This window comes from Trachurus japonicus, chromosome 17 (genome assembly GCF_045865225.1).
Source record: "Trachurus japonicus isolate A0001 chromosome 17, Traja_1.0".
Taxonomy (NCBI): domain Eukaryota; kingdom Metazoa; phylum Chordata; class Actinopteri; order Carangiformes; family Carangidae; genus Trachurus; species Trachurus japonicus.
The window spans coordinates 5,695,632-5,717,563 of NC_140923.1; the positions used below are offsets into that span (position 1 = coordinate 5,695,632).

The following is a 21,932-nucleotide window of genomic DNA, read 5'->3' on the forward strand; positions in this document are numbered from 1 at the left end:
TCAAAGTATCTGGAATCTGTCATTAAAGCAGAAGTAAGCGATCCGGTCGTTTTGGCTAATGCTGCGTTCTAGGCAGGCTTTTGAAACCGTAAATTATAGCTTCAAGTCACAACTTACGACTTTGTAGCGTTCCAGGCAACCCACTCGTGTTTTTCCGACCTGTTTTACCTGTGAAAGTCACTATAACGGCCACTCATAACTTCCGACCCGTGAACTCGTACCAGATCGAACTGGTACGACTTCACAGGTCGGAAAAACACAAGTTACGGGCTGCCTTGAACGCACCATAACAGTCCTCGTCCCTACGTCACCACATTCAGGCGCATCCCTTGGCTGCACACACAGCCCTTTATGCCGTTCTCTCTCCTCATTGGATAAAACTTGTAGGATACGAGAAAAGTTTTCTCCTCGGCTCAGAGCAGAGCAGAGTGACTGACAGACCCGTGTTTCAGACCAAACACTCTATGTAAGTGATTGCTGTCGGAAGATATAACTATTTAAGACTTATATTAACACAAAAATATCGCTTACTTCTGCTTTAACAGGCCGTAAAGCCGGGTTTCCACCTAATCAACGATCCCTTTCTTTTTTTCTTTTTTCTTTTTACACCGCAACATATGGTTCACATCATAATAACTCCTGTATTTTGACTATTCAAACTTCCACAGTCCATGGTCTCTTTGTTTGACACTTCAAGAGACCATGGACAGCTCCTATGCAGGATCGTTCTGCTGTGTTGTCGTTGCCACCGGCATCGCATTGTTTTAGAGGTAAATTCATGTAAAACCGCTGATGCGCGTTGCCTTCAGGGACAGTTTTTCATCAAGCAGACTTTCCCTCTAAAACAACTCTGTCTGGTAACGTTGTGTTATTATCTCATAGCGTGGTGAATGTGCAGGTCACAACTTGTCCACCAGAGCGTTGTGGAGTTGTTGGATTGTGTATTTGATGAGTTTGATGAGGGAAACCAAGAAATCCCATTAGCCTCCGTATAGCATAGCTCTGGGCAGCTCACAGCTCTGCTCCGCCGTTATAAAAACAGCTTGCACCGACAATTAAAGGTAACAAACCTACTGCTATGACTATAGGGATTATGGCAATGGGCCAATTTGCCAAAATGTTGAACTATCCCTTTAAGGACAGGAACCAAAAACACCATCAAAAAACAAGTGACTCACTCCACCTCATCCAACCACATGTGAAAACCTCAGCCCTAATTTTACTCCTGTGAGTTTCAATACCTTTGTAAAACGTTGAAATGACCGACACACAGGAAGTCGTCTCTTTTAAAAAAAAGTTAAAGAGTTAAAGTCGAGGACTAAAAGGAGGAAAGAATGAATCACGTGGTGGAGGAGGTCGACTCGGCAGCGACTGCAGCACCAGTTTCTCCCCTTTTAGGGAAAATAACCAGAGTGAGACGCAGCAGGAGTGAGACGGTGGACGGGTCTGACACCGAGCTGCAACTCCAGTCAAGTTCATAACAGTTGTGGATCTGACGTAAGCAGGAAATAACACACACACACACACACACACACACACACACACCAAAAAGCTGCCAATATGACTCAGCATTAAAAAGACAAAACTGAGGATAAAAGTCAGAGGAGGAAACGAATATGAGACAGAGATAAAGGAGAAGAAGAGATGAATGAGACGGATGGAGGTGAATAAAACAGTGGCTTCATATACAACATTATCTACATATCTACATAAACAATACTCTAAAGAACTGGTTCAGTTTAGTCCTGCACCATATCAGCAAAACATCCCACGTGCGATGACGATGAGTTAGTGCTGTGCGATATGGACAACATTTGATATCCCGATATAAGTCATTTTATATCCCGATAATGATATACATACGATATAGTATTTTCTCTTAAAATCATATGTAGAGGGTTTTTCCTGCATAGGTGGCTGCCACACTAAATATCTCACCGTCAGCTCACGACTCACGAGTCAGTGTTTTTTTTTTTTTTCTCTGGCTTTTTGTGCATTTATTTTGAAAGGACAGCTGGAGAGACAGGAAGGAGGAAGAGAAGGAGGAAGAGAAGGAGGAAGAGAAGGAGGAAGAGCTAACCCGGTACCCCACACTCAAAATGACGATATAAACGAGGGGGCTCTATCGTTCGTAAGGTAGACATTTTTATATCGCACTACGATATATATCGTAATATCGCACAGCACTACGATGAGTTGTGATAAATAAGTGAATATTCAGGTGTATATCGACCATACAGTTCCTCAATAGGCTGTAGTACACACACCAGGCCTGTGGTGGCGCTGTGACGCTGCCACACTAACACAGGAAGTCGTACCAGAACAAATATGCAGATCGATCCGTATCTGAGGGACATGACCGAAGTCCACCGTTGCTGTTGTTGTTGTTGCGTTACATCTAGCGGTGTAGCACGGCGCCTGTAAATAAAGCGTATTTATCGTCCATGTTGATGTCGCAATGACGAAGAAAATAAGATTAACGGGGCAGCCCTAAACCAGGGATAAATAAAGGACAAAGGTTTTCCAATTTAAGTGGCTTTGCGGAAGCTGCTGGTTAACTCCTCTTCATCATCCACTCAGTCTTGTTTTTGAGTCATTAAATCAGAGTGTTGTGCAACTTCTGCCTGTTGACACGTTGTTATGTTGCTTTCACACGCAAACGATCACATTGTGTGTCGATATCGGCTGCTTTTATCTAACAATCTAACAAAAACAGTGTTTTTTGACATGTGCAAGGACTCATTTGTTGATATGTTGTTACTTCCTCTCTTTCTGTTTCATTTTTGGTTTTGGTTTTGTCTTGTTTCATTCTTTTCTTATCATTTTCTACTCCATTTAATTTTTACTTATCCATTTTTCCCCCCTACCTCAGACTGCTACTTTTACATGTATGATTAGATGCACTGTTGTAATGTAAGCAGGGGTAGACAATAAGGGAAATTTGCCACTGGCCCTCCGGGCCAGTGGCTTTTGAAGATCACTGGCCCCACCATTCTAACCACTGGCCCAGGACAATAGGTATCGATCCCCATATTAACGAAAAACAACATATCCCAGCCAATTCCTGCGGTCTCGCCATCGAGGCTGGAACTTTCTGATACCATTACTAGTCAATTTCCAACATTCTTGATACTTATTCAATACCACGATCTTGTAGTTTCTTGAGATTTTGGGGGATTATTTTGTTATATGTATTTTAGTGATTATGTATGAGTTGGTATATTTGTGTTTAATTTTTGTATGTTGTTATTTATTTGAGTCTGAGGATTTATATCCTGTATCAGATATTTTTCATTCAATTTCATTAAAGAAGGTCAAAAAAAGTGCTTTTAAATTCATCAGGCTACTTTATTTAATAAATAAATAACTGTTTCACATATTTAGCCTCCACTGTGGTTTAACAATGAAGTAAAAACAGAGTTAAAATGGTAAATATGCCTCAACACAAACATGAAGTTATGTAGTCATTACTTTTATCCTCCAAGTAGTTCAGTGATATAACTGGTGTTCTCATTCATTCACGTTTAGGCTGTTTCCACAGATTGGTGCAAAACTGACTCATTGTTTCATTTTCAGCTCAGTTTTGCGTTTACACACGTTTTTTTGTTGTTGTTATTATGGTCTAAATGTCACGTGACGTGCCACCGCTGTGGCGCACACCGAACAGCTGGCGCCCCAGCGCGAGCTCTGGCCCGTGTGTAACGTTCGCGTCGGTCCCGACAGGACTCGACCCGACGCGCTGAGGAGGAGGGAAGTTTCATGGTTAAGAAAAAGGTTTTTATGGGTTCTTGTGACGACCTTCTATCAGCAGCAGTGAGTGAGCTGGAGCTGCAGCTGCAGCTGCTTGCAGGTGGTGCTGACGTGCCAGGGCACAGCGCTGGCTGCGCACAGAAAGTAGATGTCTCTGTCGTTGATCGGGTCGGGATCTCTTAGCACTAATTACCGAGACGATTTGACAGTTATCATTTCAAACCACAGGGATTTAATGTGAAATTAGATTTATTTATTTACTTGTTATATTTTTTTCAAGGCATTATTTTCACTGGCCCCACCGGGCCAGTGTTTGGAGCGTTCTGGTGGCCCTGACGGTTTGAAAAGTACGTCCGGGCCACCGGGCCATTTATATTGTCGACCCCTGGTAAGTGTAAGTGTTGTTCCTGAAATGTAACTGGTTTCCATTGACAATTCATCATCTCTTGATTATTTGTATCAAATATTAGAGAATATTCCATATTTATGTTACGTTATACAAAGCTGATCAATCACACAACGACCTCTGATTCCAACATGTTAATGATGAGACTCTGATGCTGCACCAGATTACTCAAGAAAATCACAGAAATAAATAATCCGTCTGTACAGAACACACCGGCTTTATTTGTCTGTTTTAAAAGGTCACAGCTGTCCAGATCAGACACTTGAACTTCTCAGACTTGTTGAGATCCGGTCTGCTGCTGTTTTTTTTTGTTATTTTTTTTCTGTCTCTGCCGTGTGGATCTACAGTTTTATGGATTTATTACTCAAACCGGCCGTGGTGGATCGTATTTCATCTGCCTGCAGCAACACGAAGGAAAGGCCCGGCCGGATTGCAGAACAAATTAAACTGATCAGGAATCAGCCGGTGGACAGTACGGGACTGGAGCATCCTGGTTGGCTTTACGTTGTGTGTGTGTTTTCTGTGTTTAAACGTGTCGTGGGTGAGACTCATAGGCCAACTATGTGACAGCTGTTTGGAAATCCTAACCTCCCTCTGCAGCCACACCCCCGACAACAAGCATGCCAGTCTGTGTGTGTGTGTGTGTGTGTGAGAGAGAGGGAGAGAGAGGATGAATAATCCTGTTGAGTAATGCTAAACTATTTATCTCAACAGCATCGGACGCATTATAATAAAACTGCTTTTCCTGTCGTTGCTGTTGTCGTGGTGGTGTTTAAAGCGGTGCCGTGTCGCTGCCTCGGCTTCAGAGATTCTCCTTGACAAGGTGACGACAAAAAAAAAAAAAAAACAACAGGCAAAGCTGCTCCGTCAGCTTCCCGTCGAGCTGCAGCCGGCTTTGAAAACGTGCAGAAACCAGAAACCTATATGACGAGACGGCTGCACCGCGCTGACGTCTATATTTAGGCTGAGAGAGAGACAGACAGAGAGACAGGGAGAGTTGAGGACGGCAGTCGAGGAAATCTGCTCTTGTTGTGCCGAGGCTGGAGAGAGCCGAGTCACGTCTAATAGATACAACAGCAGCAGCAGCCGACCCCTGCTTTATTTTGTACATGCAACTCAGGTGACTCATTTGATTTCAGGCTGATGCACAAACATTATGAGATGTTATAGTGTTTCCATTAGATCCATTATAATGATGCTGCAGCTGCACGACTCCACAACTCTGCAGAGGGCTTTTAATTTGAAGTGTCAGATCAAGTAGAGACACGTGGCCACACCAGCAGAGGAACTGGGACAACTCTTTCTTTTCCTGCAGCTGCTGAATTATCATCGACTCTTCTTATCAAACATTTGTCTTTTGTAATTTTTGGTGTCAATCACAATTAGGGTTGCAAAATTCCGTGAATTTTCATAGTTGGAAACTTTCCATGGGAATTACTGTAAAGGGACAACGAGGAGTTTTTGAAAAGCAAAGCGTTTTCACACTACATTTATGAGCCTCCGTGCGCACCGTGAAATTCTTTGACCGGCGCAAGACAGACTCATGTTTTCATTCATCAAGAATTAAAGTCAGAGGTTGGAAGACGATCACATACCGTCGTAGTTCCGACCATAAAGGGAGATTCGGTGGCGTTATTCTCATGACTCGCCGCGAAACCGAAAGTAAATAAACGCCGGTCGGCTCGCCCAGCATTTCCACCACCACTAATAATAACAAAATAACGACAGAGACAAATCGATATATTTATCGAAAATGGACCCATTAACAAGTGTGGGTAACGTAGATTCATCCACATTAACGTGAGACTTTTTTATAACCAAATAGAAACTCCTCGTTGTCCCTTTAACGGGAATATATGGGAATTAACGGGAATCTATGGGAATAAACGGGAAAAAATATGAAATTTACAAAATTGAAGTTTGGCCCTTAACAGAGAATTTAAATATAGTTGGGGAAAATATATTGTAGCATAATCTTGGCTAAAACAACCAGATTTAATCCAATATAGTAAGTAATATTTTACTCAACATTCATGTTTTTGTTGTTCAGTAAAATAATTGATTGTTCATACAAGAATTAAAACTTGATAAAGTTCTACTCACAAATAAATCTGTTGAAATGTCATGTTTTTTAATTGTATTAGCCTATTTTGCATGGATGTCTGCTTATGACAAAACAAAATATTTACATTTATGTTTGGATATGATACAGTTTAAACTGTTTAAATGACCCCCAATTTCCAGTTAATTCACAAAAATTCCCAATAATTCACATAAATTCCCATAATTCCCATGGAAAGTTTCCAATTTGGAATATTTCCAAAATTCCCCAGCTTAACTTCCCATGGAAAGTTTCTGGAAATTTACTGGAAATTTTCCACCCTTTTACAACCCTAATCACAATAAAGGCAGTCTGGAGGCTGAGGGAGATTATATGGTCCTATTAGTCTATCTGCATCTCTATAAAATACGTTTTATATCATAGTGAGATCTAATCTGTCGTGCTCGTTGTTCTGCAGCCTGCAGTCAAAACATCTGTCACCACTGCGCCCGCCACCTGCTCCAGCCCAGCAGGTAGCCGCTAGCCGCTAGCGCTATGACAACGGACCGGGAGAAGACACGACCGCCACAAATGTCAGTCTAGGAGTTGAAAAAAAAAAAGTTTGTGAAACAAAGAAACAGAATACTGATGTAGAACCAGAGGTAAACACTCCCACTCATATTATCTTGAATTCAACTTAAAGGGATAGTTCAACATTTTGGCAAATTCGCCCACTGCCATAATCCCTATAGTCATAGCAGTAGGTTCATTTCCTTTAATAGTCGGTGCAAGCTGTACTTTTGACTTTCCCTTATCAAACTCATCAAATACACAATCCAACCACTCCAAAACGCTCTGGTGGACAAGTTGTGACCTGCACATTCACCACGCTATGAGATAATCATGTAACATTACGAGACAGAGTTGTTTTTGAGGCAAATGCAGCCGGAACTACATTCCAGACACGGCTGCTGGGTGGAGGGATTTCAAAAGCGCAAAGTAGTTCAGAGTATTTGCTTCATGTGTCGTAATGTTACATAATTATACGTTACTTCATAGCGTGGTGAATGTGCAGGTCACAACTTGTCCACCAGAGCATTGTGGAGTTGTTGAATTGTGTATTTAGTCTGATGAGGGAAACATGGAAATACTGTGTGCCTCCGTTGCATTAGCCGAGCAGCTGGCGTCTCTTCTCCGCCGATCTAAAATCAACATGCACCGATAATTAAAGGAAATGAACCTACTGCTATGACTATAGGGATTATGGCAATAGGCGAATTTGCCAAAATGTTGAACTATCCCTTTAATGTAAAGACACTCGCAGGTCAGATTGTGGAAAAACAAGATATGATCTTTTGGCCGAATCGTCCTCTAATGTGAATTTTACACTGTTTCATGTTCAAGGACCCGTCAGCAGCGTTTTCCTCCAGTCAAAGTGAATTGATTATGTGGATTTAGTGAAGCAAAGCAGAACTAGATCAAATGAAATCAGGAGTTTGGATGTTAACAGAGAAAAGTTTGCACACACAGACACACATACGTACAGACACAGGTAAAAGAGAAAGTGCAGGTAAAAGCAGCAGAGAGCAGCACGAGGCCTTTCTGTTGCTCCGCATTGTTTCCACTCGGTGCTGTGGAGCCGAGCCCGGCCCTTTGGCACAACCACACAGCACACAGGCCCCACCCAGGCCGTGTCACACCAGCACCGAGACGAAGAGCAGCAGCAGCAGCAGGAGGAGGAGGAGGAGGAGGAGGAGGAGGAGGAGGAGGAGGAGGAGGAGGAGGAGGAGGAGGAGGAGGAACAGTTAGGCTGCGGTCGTAATGACTTTCCTGGTCTGTTTGTTGACAGTCTGACTGTTTTAACATCCAGCGCTCGCTGGCTGACTGGGGAACGGCCCGTCACGGCTTCATGTTGGTAGTTAACCACATCCACACCTAGAAACGCCTCTGACTCATCAATCCAGCAGCTGCACGGATCAAAACCTGCATTTACACAACCCAGTGATCCAGGTGTGGATCTGGATTCAGTTTTGTTTTCTGGTGAAATACTAAAACACACACACAAAAACAAAGCTTGTACAGGACAGACACAAAGTTAAAAGTTTCTAAAAAAGAAAATAAAGTCGACGTTTCATAAGAATACTACAAATTAAAAACCAAAGAGAAGAAATGAGTATGTAGAGTATAACTGCTCAGACTGTTTATCCCACAGTCAACACTACAACTGGGAGTTCCTGTTTGTTTAAGATGCAAGTACCAAACCAAACAGCACCTTTGAGTCTACATGGAGATTTACCCAGTGTTAGTACATGTACGCACGTACACACGCTCTTAGTACTGGAGCATAAAGGAAGTAGAATGACCCGAGTTTAAAAGGATAGTAGCATTTTTTTAAAGTGGGGTTGTATGATCTACAAATAGCCCCTAAGTACTTTAATTGCAGTAGCAGACTCTCTGCACTCCTCCCGTTAGCAACGCCAGCCCATAGCCCTGCCCAGAGATTTACAACATTGTTGTGAATGGACCCAAAGAAACGGCCTATTTTCGCGGCCTAAAAGAGGTTTTACCTGAAAAAAATACACAGTTCCATTGTTCGCTATAATATATTTTTTTCCAGCCCTTCAAAGTGCAGGAAAAATGCAGTTTTTATTTGGACCTAACCAACTCTCGTATCCCTCCGCCCAGGGTTAGCGCCCGCCAATCAGCAGTTGGTTAGGTCCAAATAAAAACTGTGTTTTTCCTGCACTTTGAAGGGCTGGAAAAAAATATATTATAGCGAACAATGGAACTGTGTATTTTTTTTCAGGTAAAACCTCTTTTAGGCCACGAAAATCTGTTCACAACAATGTATGTTGTAAATCTCTGGGCAGGGCTATGGGCTGGCGTTGCTAACGGGAGGAGTGCAGAGAGTCTTCTACTGCAATTAAAGTACTTAGGGGCTATTTGTAGATCATACAACCCCACTTTAAAAAAATGCTACTATCCCTTTAAAACCTTTTGGTTTTTTATTGGTGGACATGGCCCATTCAGGATGAAGAAATGTAGTCGATTACTTATTTTTGACATATTTACACTAGATTTTGACCTAAGACGTACATTAGCTGCAGCATCACTGCTGTATCTGTGTCTTGGTGAGTATATCAAAGTCAACTGATGATGAATTGGTCACCAGGAAGTTAATTATTGAGTGAAAGGATTAAGTTTATGCTTTCTCCTGCTCCTTTTTGGACATATAACATATTTTTCATTTGCCATCTGAACAGTTTTGATTTGTTTTTGCCTCTTTTTTTATTGCATTATTTCCACATGTTCTACATTCATATCCGTGCTACACCAAACACTGCTGCCTTTCATTAGTCCGCTCTGGTCTTGTCCTGTCTTACAGCCTCGTCATTTCATCTGATTAGGTTAGATGTGATAAATCAATCGCAGTCACTCAAAAGCCAGTTCAACGAGTCTTAACCTCTCAAGTCAACAGCTTGCAGGTGGCTTTAAAGCATGGGAAGGACTATACGACTTATCAAACAGGACTTTAGGGGGTCTGGTTTCACTCTGGCCCCTTCTCTCTCTTGTCTCTTTTCTGGATCTCCGCTGTTAAAGCTTTGTGTCAGAGCCAGAAAAAAATCCTTTAAACCCTCAAGCAAAATGTCAAGTGATACTTCACACATGTTCTCTGACTGTGCTACTGTGACAGAGGTAGGAAGGAAGTCTTGATTCCTACTTAGACGACCTTAAAGGGATAGTAGCATTTTTTTTTAAAGTGGGGTTGTATGATCTACAAATAGCCCCTTAGTACTTTAATTGCAGTTAGCAGACTCTCTGCACTCCTCCCGTTAGCAACGCCAGCCCATAGCCCTGCCCAGAGATTTACAACATACATTGTTGTGAATGGACCCAAAGAAACGGCCTATTTTCGTGGCCTAAAAGAGGATTTACCTGAAAAAAAAATACACAGTTCCATTGTTCACTATAATAAAATTTTTTCCAGCCCCTCAAAATGCAGGAAAAACACAGTTTTTATTTGGACCTAACCAACTGCTGATTGGCGGGCGCTAACCCTGGGCGGAGGGATACGTGAGTTGGTTAGGTCCAAATAAAAACTGCATTTTTCCTGCACTTTGAAGGGCTGGAAAAAATTATATTATAGCGAACAATGGAACTGTGTATTTTTTTTCACGTAAAACCTCTTTTAGGCTGCGAAAATAGGCCGTTTCTTAGGGGTCCATTCACAACAATGTACTGTATGTTGTAAATCTCTGGGCAGGGCTATGGGCTGGCGTTGCTAACGGGAGGAGTGCAGAGAGTCTGCTACTGCAATTAAAGTACTTAGGGGCTATTTGTAGATCATACAACCCCACTTTTAAAAAATGCTACTATCCCTTTAAGTCCAAACACACAAGCTGAGCATCGGGGATACTGAACTAATGTCTGACTGCAGGAATGTGGGTTTCATCATATAAAAGTGTGGCCTCAATCCCCGCAGCCTGCATGTGTAAAACTTCCAGACCATTAGTTTCCTGGCCTGACCTCATTCCTCCTCTGTAACGCTGCTGTAGCAGACATTTCATCATTCACCGTCCTCAGCCGGCCAGCAGGGACCTGGGGTGGCTTCTGTGGCTTCAAAGCAACACATTTTCGCATCATGTTTTGTATTTTGATTAAGTTAATATGATGAAAATGACATATGAGAATGATTAAAACAGAAACTGATGCCAAACAGTGGATTCTGACTGACGGCTGCAGCGGATTTCTCTGCTCTGGTGGTGTGACGCTGTTCAGAGGGAAAAAAAGAAAAATCAATTAGACCTCATGTCACGCGTTGCTAATCCCATTAATAGCTTTTAACGGTTGCAGATAAGATTTTCACTCTGTTTATCTTCCCTCCATCCGGCACACAAACTTTCTGATGTTCTCGTTTATGTGGATCAAAGCGTCACAGGGAAACTGGGTAATCGTGGATGCACTACGCTGCATCCAGTACACTGAGTTACATACAGACCGAATGAAACCAGCCACAAGAACAGTGACCGATTTAAAACGAACAGGACTAAATGTCTTCAAGGTCACATGTCATATAAAGTGACACATCCATGTCATATCTGATTATAGATCAGCTCTAGGTTCTATATTAATACTGTGAAAGAATCAAAGCCTCAGTCCACAGAGAAATGCACACAGCCTGTATTCAGAAACTGAGCCTTAAAGGGATAGTTCAACATTTTGGCAAATTGGCCCATTGCCATAATCCCTATAGTCATAGCAGTAGGTTTGTTATCTTTAATTGTCAGTGCAAGCTATTTTTAGAACGGCGGAGCAGAGCCATGAGCTGCTCAGAGCTACGCTACGGAGGCTAATGGGATTTCTTGGTTTCCCTCATCTGTTTTCAAGGTAAATTCATGCAAAACTGCTGATGACTGACTGCTGGTGTTCCCTTCAAGATCAGTTTTTCGACGAAAAGTCTCTGCATTTCCCTCTAAAACAACTCTGTCTGGTAACGTTGTGTTATTATCTCATAGCGTGGTGAATGTGCAGCTCACAACTTGTCCATCAGAGCGTTGTGGAGTTGTTGGATTGTGTATTTGATGAGTTTGATGAGGGATACCAAGAAATCCCATTAGCCTCCGTAGCGTAGCTCTGAGCAGCTCACTGCTCTGCTCCGCCGTTCTATATAGCTTGCACTGACAAATAAAGGTAATGGACCTACTGCCAAGACTATAGGGATTATGGCAATGGGCCAATTTGCCAAAATGTTGAACTATCCCTTTAACAACTTCAAACAGCCTTCGTCATGGTTGCAATCTTGCATCTCAGTTTTTTTCTTAGTTTTTATTTTATTATACTTAAATAATACTAAATAATACCTAATAATAAGTGATTGTCTCCATGTCCACTGATCTTCATGGCTCATGAATGTAGCAGTTCCTTGTTTAAATAAATCAGTGAGACAACAACGGCGCCTCTGTCTTCTCCTGAATAAAGAGCCTTTACAGATGCTTCTCTTTGTGCCTGACAGCAGCGAGGGAGTAGTGCAGTGTCAGCTTGTCTTCAGAAAGATAAAACTGTACCTCAGGCATTGTTGGCATGATGCTAACTACGAGCTGCTGGCTGCCCACGCTGCCTCATTCCAGGCATATTTTCTGAGAGGAGGCGATCAGCTCGCCACCCAAGTCTATTGGTGATCACGGTATCAGTCTGTTCACTGTTTGCTGGTATATTGCAGATGTTGTAGATGTTTTGTTGATTTTACAGACAGACTGAGTCCATGTGTTATGCATCCACTGTATCTGCAACTGTGCAACCGAAGTGCATAACACATGAAATTCAGCAAGTGTTTATCAAACCGATGAAATTCACTGAAACCTCCATAAAGATCAACTTATTTGTCCCTAATTTTATGGTTCAACATCTCAGATTTGCACCACAACAAGAACAAAAACCATTTGCTTGCAATTTCTTGACAGGTAATGAAGAAAATCTTCTACAGATATAAGAATTAAAACAGAAACTTGGAAACAAATTACTATGCAGGTTGTTATTTGACATATTTGCTGCTTTACTTTGCTTTATATATTGTAAAGTGACTACAGAAACATCTGTGACAGATAAACCAATGATGAAAATAATCGCTAGCTTTTACCAGTTTTTAAATGATCAAGAGTTTTTTGTCGTGGTCCCATTAAAGATCGAAAATGTTAAAAAATGTGCCTTTATTTAGACATTTCAGTCTTCTATGGTGTTATGTAGTTAATTCATCCCAAAGTCCAAATAAAAACTGTGTTTTTCCTGCACTTTGAGGGGCTGGAAAAAATTATATTATAGGAACAATGGAACTGTGTATTTGTTTTCACGTAAAACCTCTTTTAGGCCACGAAAATAGACTGTTTCTTTGGGTCCATTCACAACACTGTATGTTGTAAATCTCTGGGCAGGGCTATGGGCTGGCGTTGCTAACGGGAGGAGTGCAGAGAGTCTTCTACTGCAATTAAAGTACTTAGGGGCTGTTTGTAGATCATACAACCCCACTTAAAGAAAAATGCTACTATCCCTTTAAATGGTAAATGCCCATTTACCATCATTAAAGGTCTAAAATGTTAATAGTTTGCCTTGGTTAGAAATGTCAATCTTCTATGATGTTATGTAGTGAATTTCAATATTAAGCAGTCACTAAAAAGAATCAATTGTCAGCAATTCATCTGTCATTCATTCAACCATTCATATGGTTCAGAGACAACTGGGTGATTAATCATAAAGTAGCCAACAGTTTCCTCATAGTTTCATCCTAGTTAAGAAGTATGCTGTGGTAACCGGAGGACTTTCACTGAGTTTCTAATCATTGAGGTCAGTGTTACAGAGGTGAGGCAGATAAAGTATCTGGTTTGAAGGACGGGGGGCATCTGACCTATCGGGGGTCAAAGTTCACCGCTGATTATCAGGAGGACATAGCCTACTAATCCTTTGACGTCCTTTCACTGGTCTCTCCGTTTCCCTTTAATCAGCCGCACAAAGAGCTGTCAGTCAGCAGCACTGTTGGGTTTACACTTCCAAATGGCATTAGTCATGTTGTTTTGTGGATTTAAACATCTGTGACTCGGTCTCGGTCGAATAAACCAACAGCACAAACTAAAAGCTGGCTGCCTCCCTGCAAACACATCACACAGACATCGTACAGCAGAGCTTTCTGCAGGGTTCGGTTGTTCGGCTCCGTTTTCCTCAAGGTCTGTGTGATAATGGATGTGTTGATGGGATGATCTGTGATGGGAGGGGGGAGGTGGGGAGGGTGGGGGCTGTGTTTGGGTTGTTTGGGTCTGGCTGGCATCCTGCCATCCACTCAGCCTCTCAACAGCTCTACGGCATCATCATCGATTACACAAAGTGGTGCTGCAGAGCCGAGGCCTCTTTATGACACAGGAAACAGCTTTCTGTGTGAATCTCTCAGGATCGGGAAAATAGCGACTGTGTTGTTTCCAGAGGTGGTAACTAAGGCTTCATGATTAAGAGACTCTGAAAATCTACAAATGGATTGCAGCCTTTGTTGGCGTCAACAATTAGTGACTATTGTCATCATCCACTGGTGTGAGTTTTTCTTGCCACTGTCTCTCAATCTTTCTTGGATGAAAGTACCTTTCAGTGTCCTTTCGAATACTTCTACCAAAACTGTTTAGTAAACAATAATTGCATTGATCAATAACCGCAAAGCAAGCCCAATATCATCTGGACATCGGCAAAGGCATTATATAGCTGTTGGCGATCGCTCCGATTATTCGTCAGTGACTAGAATTCAATTTACAATGACATTCACGAAAAACACAGCAAATCCACACTGAAACACGACTGAAAGCAACAGTCCTTCAAATGTCTTTCAATAAACTTATAGTTGCAGCACTAAAACTTCAGTTATTAATCTGAAGAATATTGATGAGATGGTTCGTACGACTAGACTGTTGACCTGTCCAGAGTTACCCCAACCTCACCAAATGTCAACTGAGATCGGCCCCAGATGTCCTTGACTAATCAATCAATCTAATTTTTTTATTTTTTATTTTGGTTGATATGGCCAGAACCAGGAATGTCAACACGGTGTGTCCTGGATGCAATGTTGTATGACCATTCACATTTAAAGGTCCAGTGTGTAAAATGGGGGGCGTGACATCTAGCGTTCAGATTCTAGTTTGCAGTGCTCACTCGCCCGCACTCGCCCCTCCCATCGGCAAAGTGACGGTGGCCTCCGAGGACAAAACAACTTGTTTACCACGACCGTGACGACTGGGAGTATTTCAGGAGCGATGAGGTGAAGATCTAAACCACCACATGTCTGCTGTTTCCTCCTCCTTCGAAACGCTTGAAACGTGCTCTCTGACTGGCTGGATTTTCCCTTCAGGCTGCCGTATGTACAAACATGGCGGCGCAAGATGGCGACACTCTCTAAAGCAAGACCCTTGCTATATGTATAAAACAAGAATTAAAAAGCTACGAAAAACAAACAAATTTTATTCTATAGCGATTATACAAAATACTAATATATTCATGGGTAGAATATTCAGATTTTGCCAATAAATGTCGCCAATTTTTACACACTGGACCTTTAACAGAACTTTGATGTCCGGCTTGAAAACACCCATCAAGTATTTGTGGATTTTAGGGCTGACCCAAAAAATTTGAAGCTTCGAAGCTTCGTTCGTTGCCATGGTAATCGATCATGAAGTCCGTGATCTATTTTTTTTGTTTTGCTCCTTTTTCCCTTTTTGACACCGGTTCTCATCGGCAATTGTTACATTAAAATGAGTAGGCTACTTGGCATCCTGGAAACCTGCCAGATTTAGGAGATATGCAGTGTTTGTTTGCCATTACTTTCATTATTTCCGCTACGATCCCTAGTGGATTTAATGAAGCATGTTAGTGAACCAAAACCTTTTAACACTTCACATGCTCTCATGAATCTCTGCTACCACATGCTAAAGCACTAATTAGCTCTGACAAGCTAGTGCTACTGGTTGGTTCAGATAAAGTGCATTCTGTTGGCCCTTTTCCACTAGCACTACTCAGTTTGACTTGACTGGCGACAGTACCTGGTACCTGTTTTTTTTTTTTTTGGTATCGCCTCGGTCCCAAGCGAATTGAGCCGATACTGAAATGTGATGTCAGCCGACTGCCAGTCACTGATTGGCCTGAGTCATGAGCGCAACGTCCGACACAAGAATCAAACCCGTTATTTTAATAACACACCATCAACAACTGATCTGCGCTGCGACTGTTGTTATTTAAATGGCTGCTGTGCCCAAAACCACACCGTGGTCCATCGACAGGCCGCAGACGACTATTTCAAAGAGGCGCTAGATGAAGCGATGGCTATGACGACCCCGCCCATGTTGACCAAGTACTATGAAGTACTCAATTGTAATAGAAAATGATCAAAACCGAGGAGAGTCCAGTTGAGTAGTGCTAACTGTCATTTGAGCACACTGCCAATGGTATCCTTAATTCACACCAAGCCTGCTGAGAAGCTGGAGGAGCTGATCACATGTCAGGTTCAGAGTATATGGCTACGTAAGTAAACAAGAGAGAGAATGGCAGCTATGTGGAAGTGGAAGGCATGCAGCCAGTCTGCCTTCTCTCCTCTTCATACCACGTCGGTGTGGTTGTCAGGCCACCATACACAACCACAGAGATGGAAACAAAAGTGAGAATTAGAATTAGGTTTTTAAAAGAGTGTATCGGTGGGCTTCATGGCCCATATGTAAATTATTCATCGAGGACTCGAGGCAGTTAACAGGATTGGAATGGTCATAAAGAGTTGGTGTGCCGTCAACAAACGGGTAGAGAGTGTGACCTTTCCAGCGGCTATTTACGAGAACCTCATTAACAAGCAACACAGATTGTTTTTGTCCTGCGGATTAAAATGAATGTGTCAGAGTATCAAATGTCAGAGATGTTACTTCTGTTTATCCCTGGTTCCCCTTAGAGCCACCACCTGAGGATCTAAAACCCATTTTTCAAACACCAAACATAGTGACATAGTAGGGGTGGGAGAAAAAATAGATTCACATAAATACCGCAATATCTTTTTTGATGATTTTTAAATCGATTTTTTTTTCAATTTCTTTTTTTTTTTTTGGGAGAAATTTCTTTTTGGGGATTTTTTTAAAATATTGTACAATGTGCATTTGTTAGCCTTTTTTACATACAGAGAGTACAGGTTTTGAAAAGGGTTTAAGTTCACTTTATAATGGAGTATGTTCATTTATAGGCTCCTACAGTATTTGTGTGCAGATAAATGTTAAAAATGCAGACTAAAAATCGAGAGAATCGGCAATATCGTAGAATCGCAATTTAAATCGAATCGCCATCCAAAAAAATCGTAGAAGAATCGAATTATTCATTTGTTATTTTTTTCGATAAGATACATTTAATATTACTTACTTATTTTATGGTGAGGTTCTCGATAAGCCCTCCTAGGGATTCTAACCTCTCCAGCACTGTTTCATTGTAGTTTATCATATATTATCTATTGTATATTTTCTTTCTTCCATCTGATATACTCTATGTATCAGCTCTATGACATAGGGTAAAAACATCATCTTTTTTTTGTAATATAACTGCCACATACCATTAATTTAATCAGTTTCTTGACAGCTACACTGCTCATATACAACACTGACTTGTTTACAAGGGATTGAGGTATCACTGTCTGTCAGTTTGCCAGCCAACCGCTCAGTGTTTACATGCCATACTCGGCGCTGGCAGGGAGCACACCCCCGTGGAGGGTGACGATTGAGACACAGTCATAATAATACGAGACATTGATGACAAAACAGCGATAACACCAGGTATGCAATAAGACTGGAGGACTCACCCACGGTGGCAGCTCAGCAGTAGCAACACTTCTCCTGACTGCTTTCTCCTCTTGTTCCAGGAATGCTAAGGCACGGTTTATCCTGTAGTCCTTATCGCCGTGGTTCTTCCTCCAGTAGAACAACATGGCGAGTCCGATCAGAACCCAGCTGAAGCTAAACTCAAAGTATCCCAGGATGTAGATGGGCAAGATGACGGCAAACGTCTTGGCAAAGTTAATCCACATTTGGGTGACGTCGGTCAGCGACGACTGCTGGTCTCCTTCCAGCTCGTCCGGAGACAGAGGCGGCTCCACGGCCGAGGGTGCCGCCGGGCCGCTGGGCGCCGCCGCCGCTGCCACGGGTCCGTTCGCCCTGACACCTGGTCCCATTGAACCCTCCATCCTGTTACTCATTTCCACTCTGGGGAGACAATTACAGCAAATGTTTGTGTCATATCACACACACACAAAGGTGGAATTGTTTGGCTGCCAGATATTATGGGTCCCTGATGTTCAGTAAGGTCAAACAATTATAACATATTCTGTAGTTATATTCACTAAAACAATGTGCAATTTATTGTATTGCTAGTTATTTCCACTGCTGCCACTATAGAACCCCAACACAAATACCAGGGTTTTCTAACATCCCAACATTTTGATTATAATCTATTACACTTAATCATATTATCAATGTTCCCAAACTTTGAGGGAAGCAAACTAAGTATGTATCACAGCAAACCTAAACATTTTTACTTAGCAAAACGAGTGGTAGGCATTGGCAATATCAAAAAGGATGATAATGGCAGTCGTGTCTTGTTAGGCAGGTTAAAAACATTTCTCTTTTCATGTGCTTATAGCTGAACTCCTTTTAAGAACTTTAAACTTCATCTATTTTCTTTTATTCTACTTTTTCTATTCTTCTTTGCTCCTGTTTTTAACTCTATAGTTAATGTTTACATTTTTTTTCCATTAAAAAAAGTTTGTTTTTATGCTGTTTTATGCTATTCTTTTTAAATGTTTTGTCTTTTGTAAAGCACATTGAGTTGCCTTGGTATGAAATGCGCTATATATAAATAAAGATGCCTTGCCTTGCCTTATAGTAGGCTATTTACCTTTAACAAGCAGGCAGTACAAACTTGATTAGAAAAACTACATTCCCATTGGACATTAAAAATTACTCCACAGATGTCCACACAGTGCATGCCTAAAATAAAATGTTAGCCTATGTGTTGAGTCATTACATATCCACACAGAGTCAGACTGTGGGCTGAGCTGTCAGTAGGCTACTAGTGGTCGTTGTACAGAACTCCATTGAGAAAATATAGACTTTTCCTCACCTATATTGATCTGTAAACTGTCAAAAGCACGTACCTGAGAGACTCAAACTTGTAGTATCTATTGAAATATCTAGATCCACTTTTCAATTCGGCATATATCCCAAACACCTACATGCATTAGTTTCGGTTGTAATATAACTTTAAAAAAGTGCCCCAAACGTTGGCCCCGCGGTCGCCTGACGACACCGACGTCCCTGGCAACAAGTGTGAAACGGTTGTTAAAGTCCAAGTTTCTGCTGAAATCTGCGCCGTGTGATTGGATGGTTTCTACGCCGAAGACAAGAACACCTACGATTTAATCCAATTTTAACTCAAAGTCGTTGCTTTCCGTGTGAGTAAACCTTCATCTGCGTGTAGAATAGTTGAACTGCCCGGTTTTCTGAGCGGAATCTGTCGTGACGTCCTCTCCAAAAAAAAAAAAACTGACACGTACCGGGGGCTACGGCTTCGTGAGCCAAAAAAAAAAAAAAAAAACACACACATAGGCTACACTGTAACACAACTTCTTCCTCTGAGCTCACCGCAGCCTACTCACTCACCGCTGTCCCCCTGCGACATTCGCTCTTCGTGTGGGAAATGAACTCAGAAATCACTCCACTGCTGCTGCTTCATGCCGAGCAGCTCAACTCTGACAACCCTGGCTCCCCTTCTTCCTCCAGTACATCCTGCTGCGCTGTGAGGGCAACCAGACCAGTCCGTCTCAAGCTGGCAGCAGCAGCAGCAGCAGCAGTCAGAGCAGCCCGCAGGAAACTGTCATCGCGGGAAACGGGTCAGCCTCCCTCCTCCGACCGACAGGGAGGGAGCTTCAAACCGCTCACTCAACAGTAGGACCGGGCGCCATCTTGTGGTGGGGAAAAGGTAGGCCTATAATGGTTTCAAAACGGTTCAGAAAGCATGAATGTTTTTTGTTGGTTTTGTTTTGTTTTTTTGGAAGAGTTTGACGAGGTTGATAGGCTATCAACATTTCAAATCTAAATTTTGCCTTTGGTCAATGTTAATCACAAATTCTTGTAAAATTGTTTGGGTTTTTTCCCTGTTAAAGAGGAACAATGCAAGATATTTAGCTCACATTTTTACCCTAATGAAATAGCTTAAAGGGACAACGAGGAGTTTCTCCATTGGCAGAATGAAAAATTCAGCGACAATAAAAAAAGTCTCATATTAATGTGGATGAATCTACGTTACCCACACTTGTTAATGGGCCCATTTTCGATAAATATATCGTTTTGTCTCTATCGTTATTTTGTTATTATTAGTGGTGGTGGAAATGCTGGGCGAGCCGACCAGCGTTTCCTTACTTTCGGTTTTGCGGCGAGTCATGAGAATAACGCCGCCAAATCGCCGTTTATGGTCGGAACTACGACGGTAGGTGATCGTCTTCGAACCTCTGACTTTAATTCTTGATGAATGAAAACATGAGTCTGTCTTGCGCCGGTCAAAGAATTTCACGGTGCGCGCGGAGGCTCATAAATGTAGAGTGAAAACACTTCGCTTTTCCAAAACTCCTCGTTGTCCCTTTAAGAGTAATTGTGATGGTTAAATAATTGACTTGTAACTTTTTGCATGGAGAATAGAGGCTCTCTGACTTCCACCAGTCTCTTGGCTGAAAACCAACCTTGTAAGATCAGAGCCTCCCAGCTCTTCTCGTCTCTGCGGCACTGCAAAACAAATGTGCCCTGCAACCCATAATCTCTTATGACAGATAAGACCGCACAAATAAACACGTCGTAACATTGTATATGATATAACGTCATCCAGCTCTCCATGGATTGCTTTCTCGTCAGCTTCGTTAAAAACAAATGCACATGGCTGGGTGGAGGGTTAGCAACAGCAACAGCGGAAAAGCAACCAGACTTGCATAGGCCTAGTTTCCCTTTAAGGGTTTTCTTGGGAACTTTTTCCTCAGTCGATGTGAGGGTCTAAGGGCAAAGGATGTTGTCATGAGATGCAGTGTGCAGCCCTTTGAGATAAACTCTTTGTAAAAATGGGCTATAAAGACAATTGGCCTGCCTTGCCTTGCTTCCCATGGTTGGCTTAGGCTGTCATCATCCACAGCACATTTTTTAAACAAACTAATAACATTTGGGCTAAAACTTTTGTTATTAGGCTACCTCATAGCTGATGCTAGCACAGCTGTTCATAGTCGGACTGGAAGAAACATTCAAACACAAACACAAACACACGTGATAGCCTACTACCAATTTTCTTCTACTGAAGTAGCATGCTAATCCATAGTTTTCTGATATTTAGTTACCAGTCTAAAATATCTATCTAGGCTATCTATCTATCTATCTATCTATCTATCTATCTATCTATCTATCTATCTATCTATCTATCTATCTATCTATCTATCTATCTATCTATCTATCTATCTATCTATCTATCTATCATGCAGCCCTCATGTTTTGACACTAGCTATACAATATTAGTCTTAGTGGTTTAGCTGAAGAAAATGAATGTAAATTAATCAAATATTTTATTCATAAAAGATAACTTTTAGACCACTTTGAATGCCAAAATTGTATAATAGCCTACTGTATGTTGTTTGGTGAAAAAATATAAAATGATATGGCGGCTGAACAGTCAAACCCATGTGTTCTTTTTTTAGCAGGGATAATCCTGTGCAAATGCCATTAGGATACTAAACCTTCAACCTTTGACCATTTCATCCTATTTGCTCCCTTCAATGCTGAAACTCATTGTTGTTTAAAACGGTTACATAAGCCAGCCAGGCGATTCAAAATTCAAAATTTTGTAATTTAGTAGAGATTTATAGAGACCATCAAAGTTGAGTGTTGTTTCAGACATTCAGTTGACTTTGCTACCAGCATTTCCCCACTAGATGTCATGGTAGTGCTTTTACACTAAAGCATCACAGCAGTTGTGGAGTATATATATCCATATCATCATGTTACATTTCTAAACATGTATATTTATCTATCTGTCTATTGAAATAACCAATAGTAGCCTACTTTAGGAAATTGGAAAAACCCTCTCAGCAGTCGCCATTACAGCACCCATTCCCCCTTTCCTTTGATTCTGCAAGTTTCATCAGGGTTTTTTTTTCTC

At 41.7% G+C, this 21,932-nt stretch overlaps 1 protein-coding gene across 6 annotated transcripts in view; it reads right to left on the reverse strand.

Annotated features, from left to right (window-relative positions):
- Positions 1–19,569, reverse strand: part of esyt2a (extended synaptotagmin-like protein 2a) — a 70,396-nt gene extending 50,827 nt beyond the window's left edge. For 5 of the 6 annotated variants that reach the window (XR_015038091.1, XM_085805384.1, XM_085805383.1 and 2 more), the window contains exons 1-2: positions 19,403–19,569; positions 17,548–17,947 (exon numbers count right to left, since the gene is read on the reverse strand). Coding sequence is in view for 5 of the 6 variants with exons in the window: in XM_085805384.1 (XP_085661510.1) it covers positions 17,548–17,940 (393 nt within the window). In the remaining variant the exon portion in view is untranslated. Of the gene's footprint in view, positions 1–17,547; positions 17,948–18,897 lie in introns of all 6 variants that reach the window. The other variant, XM_085805385.1, reaches the window with a different exon arrangement.
- Positions 19,570–21,932: the final 2,363 nt, after the last annotated feature.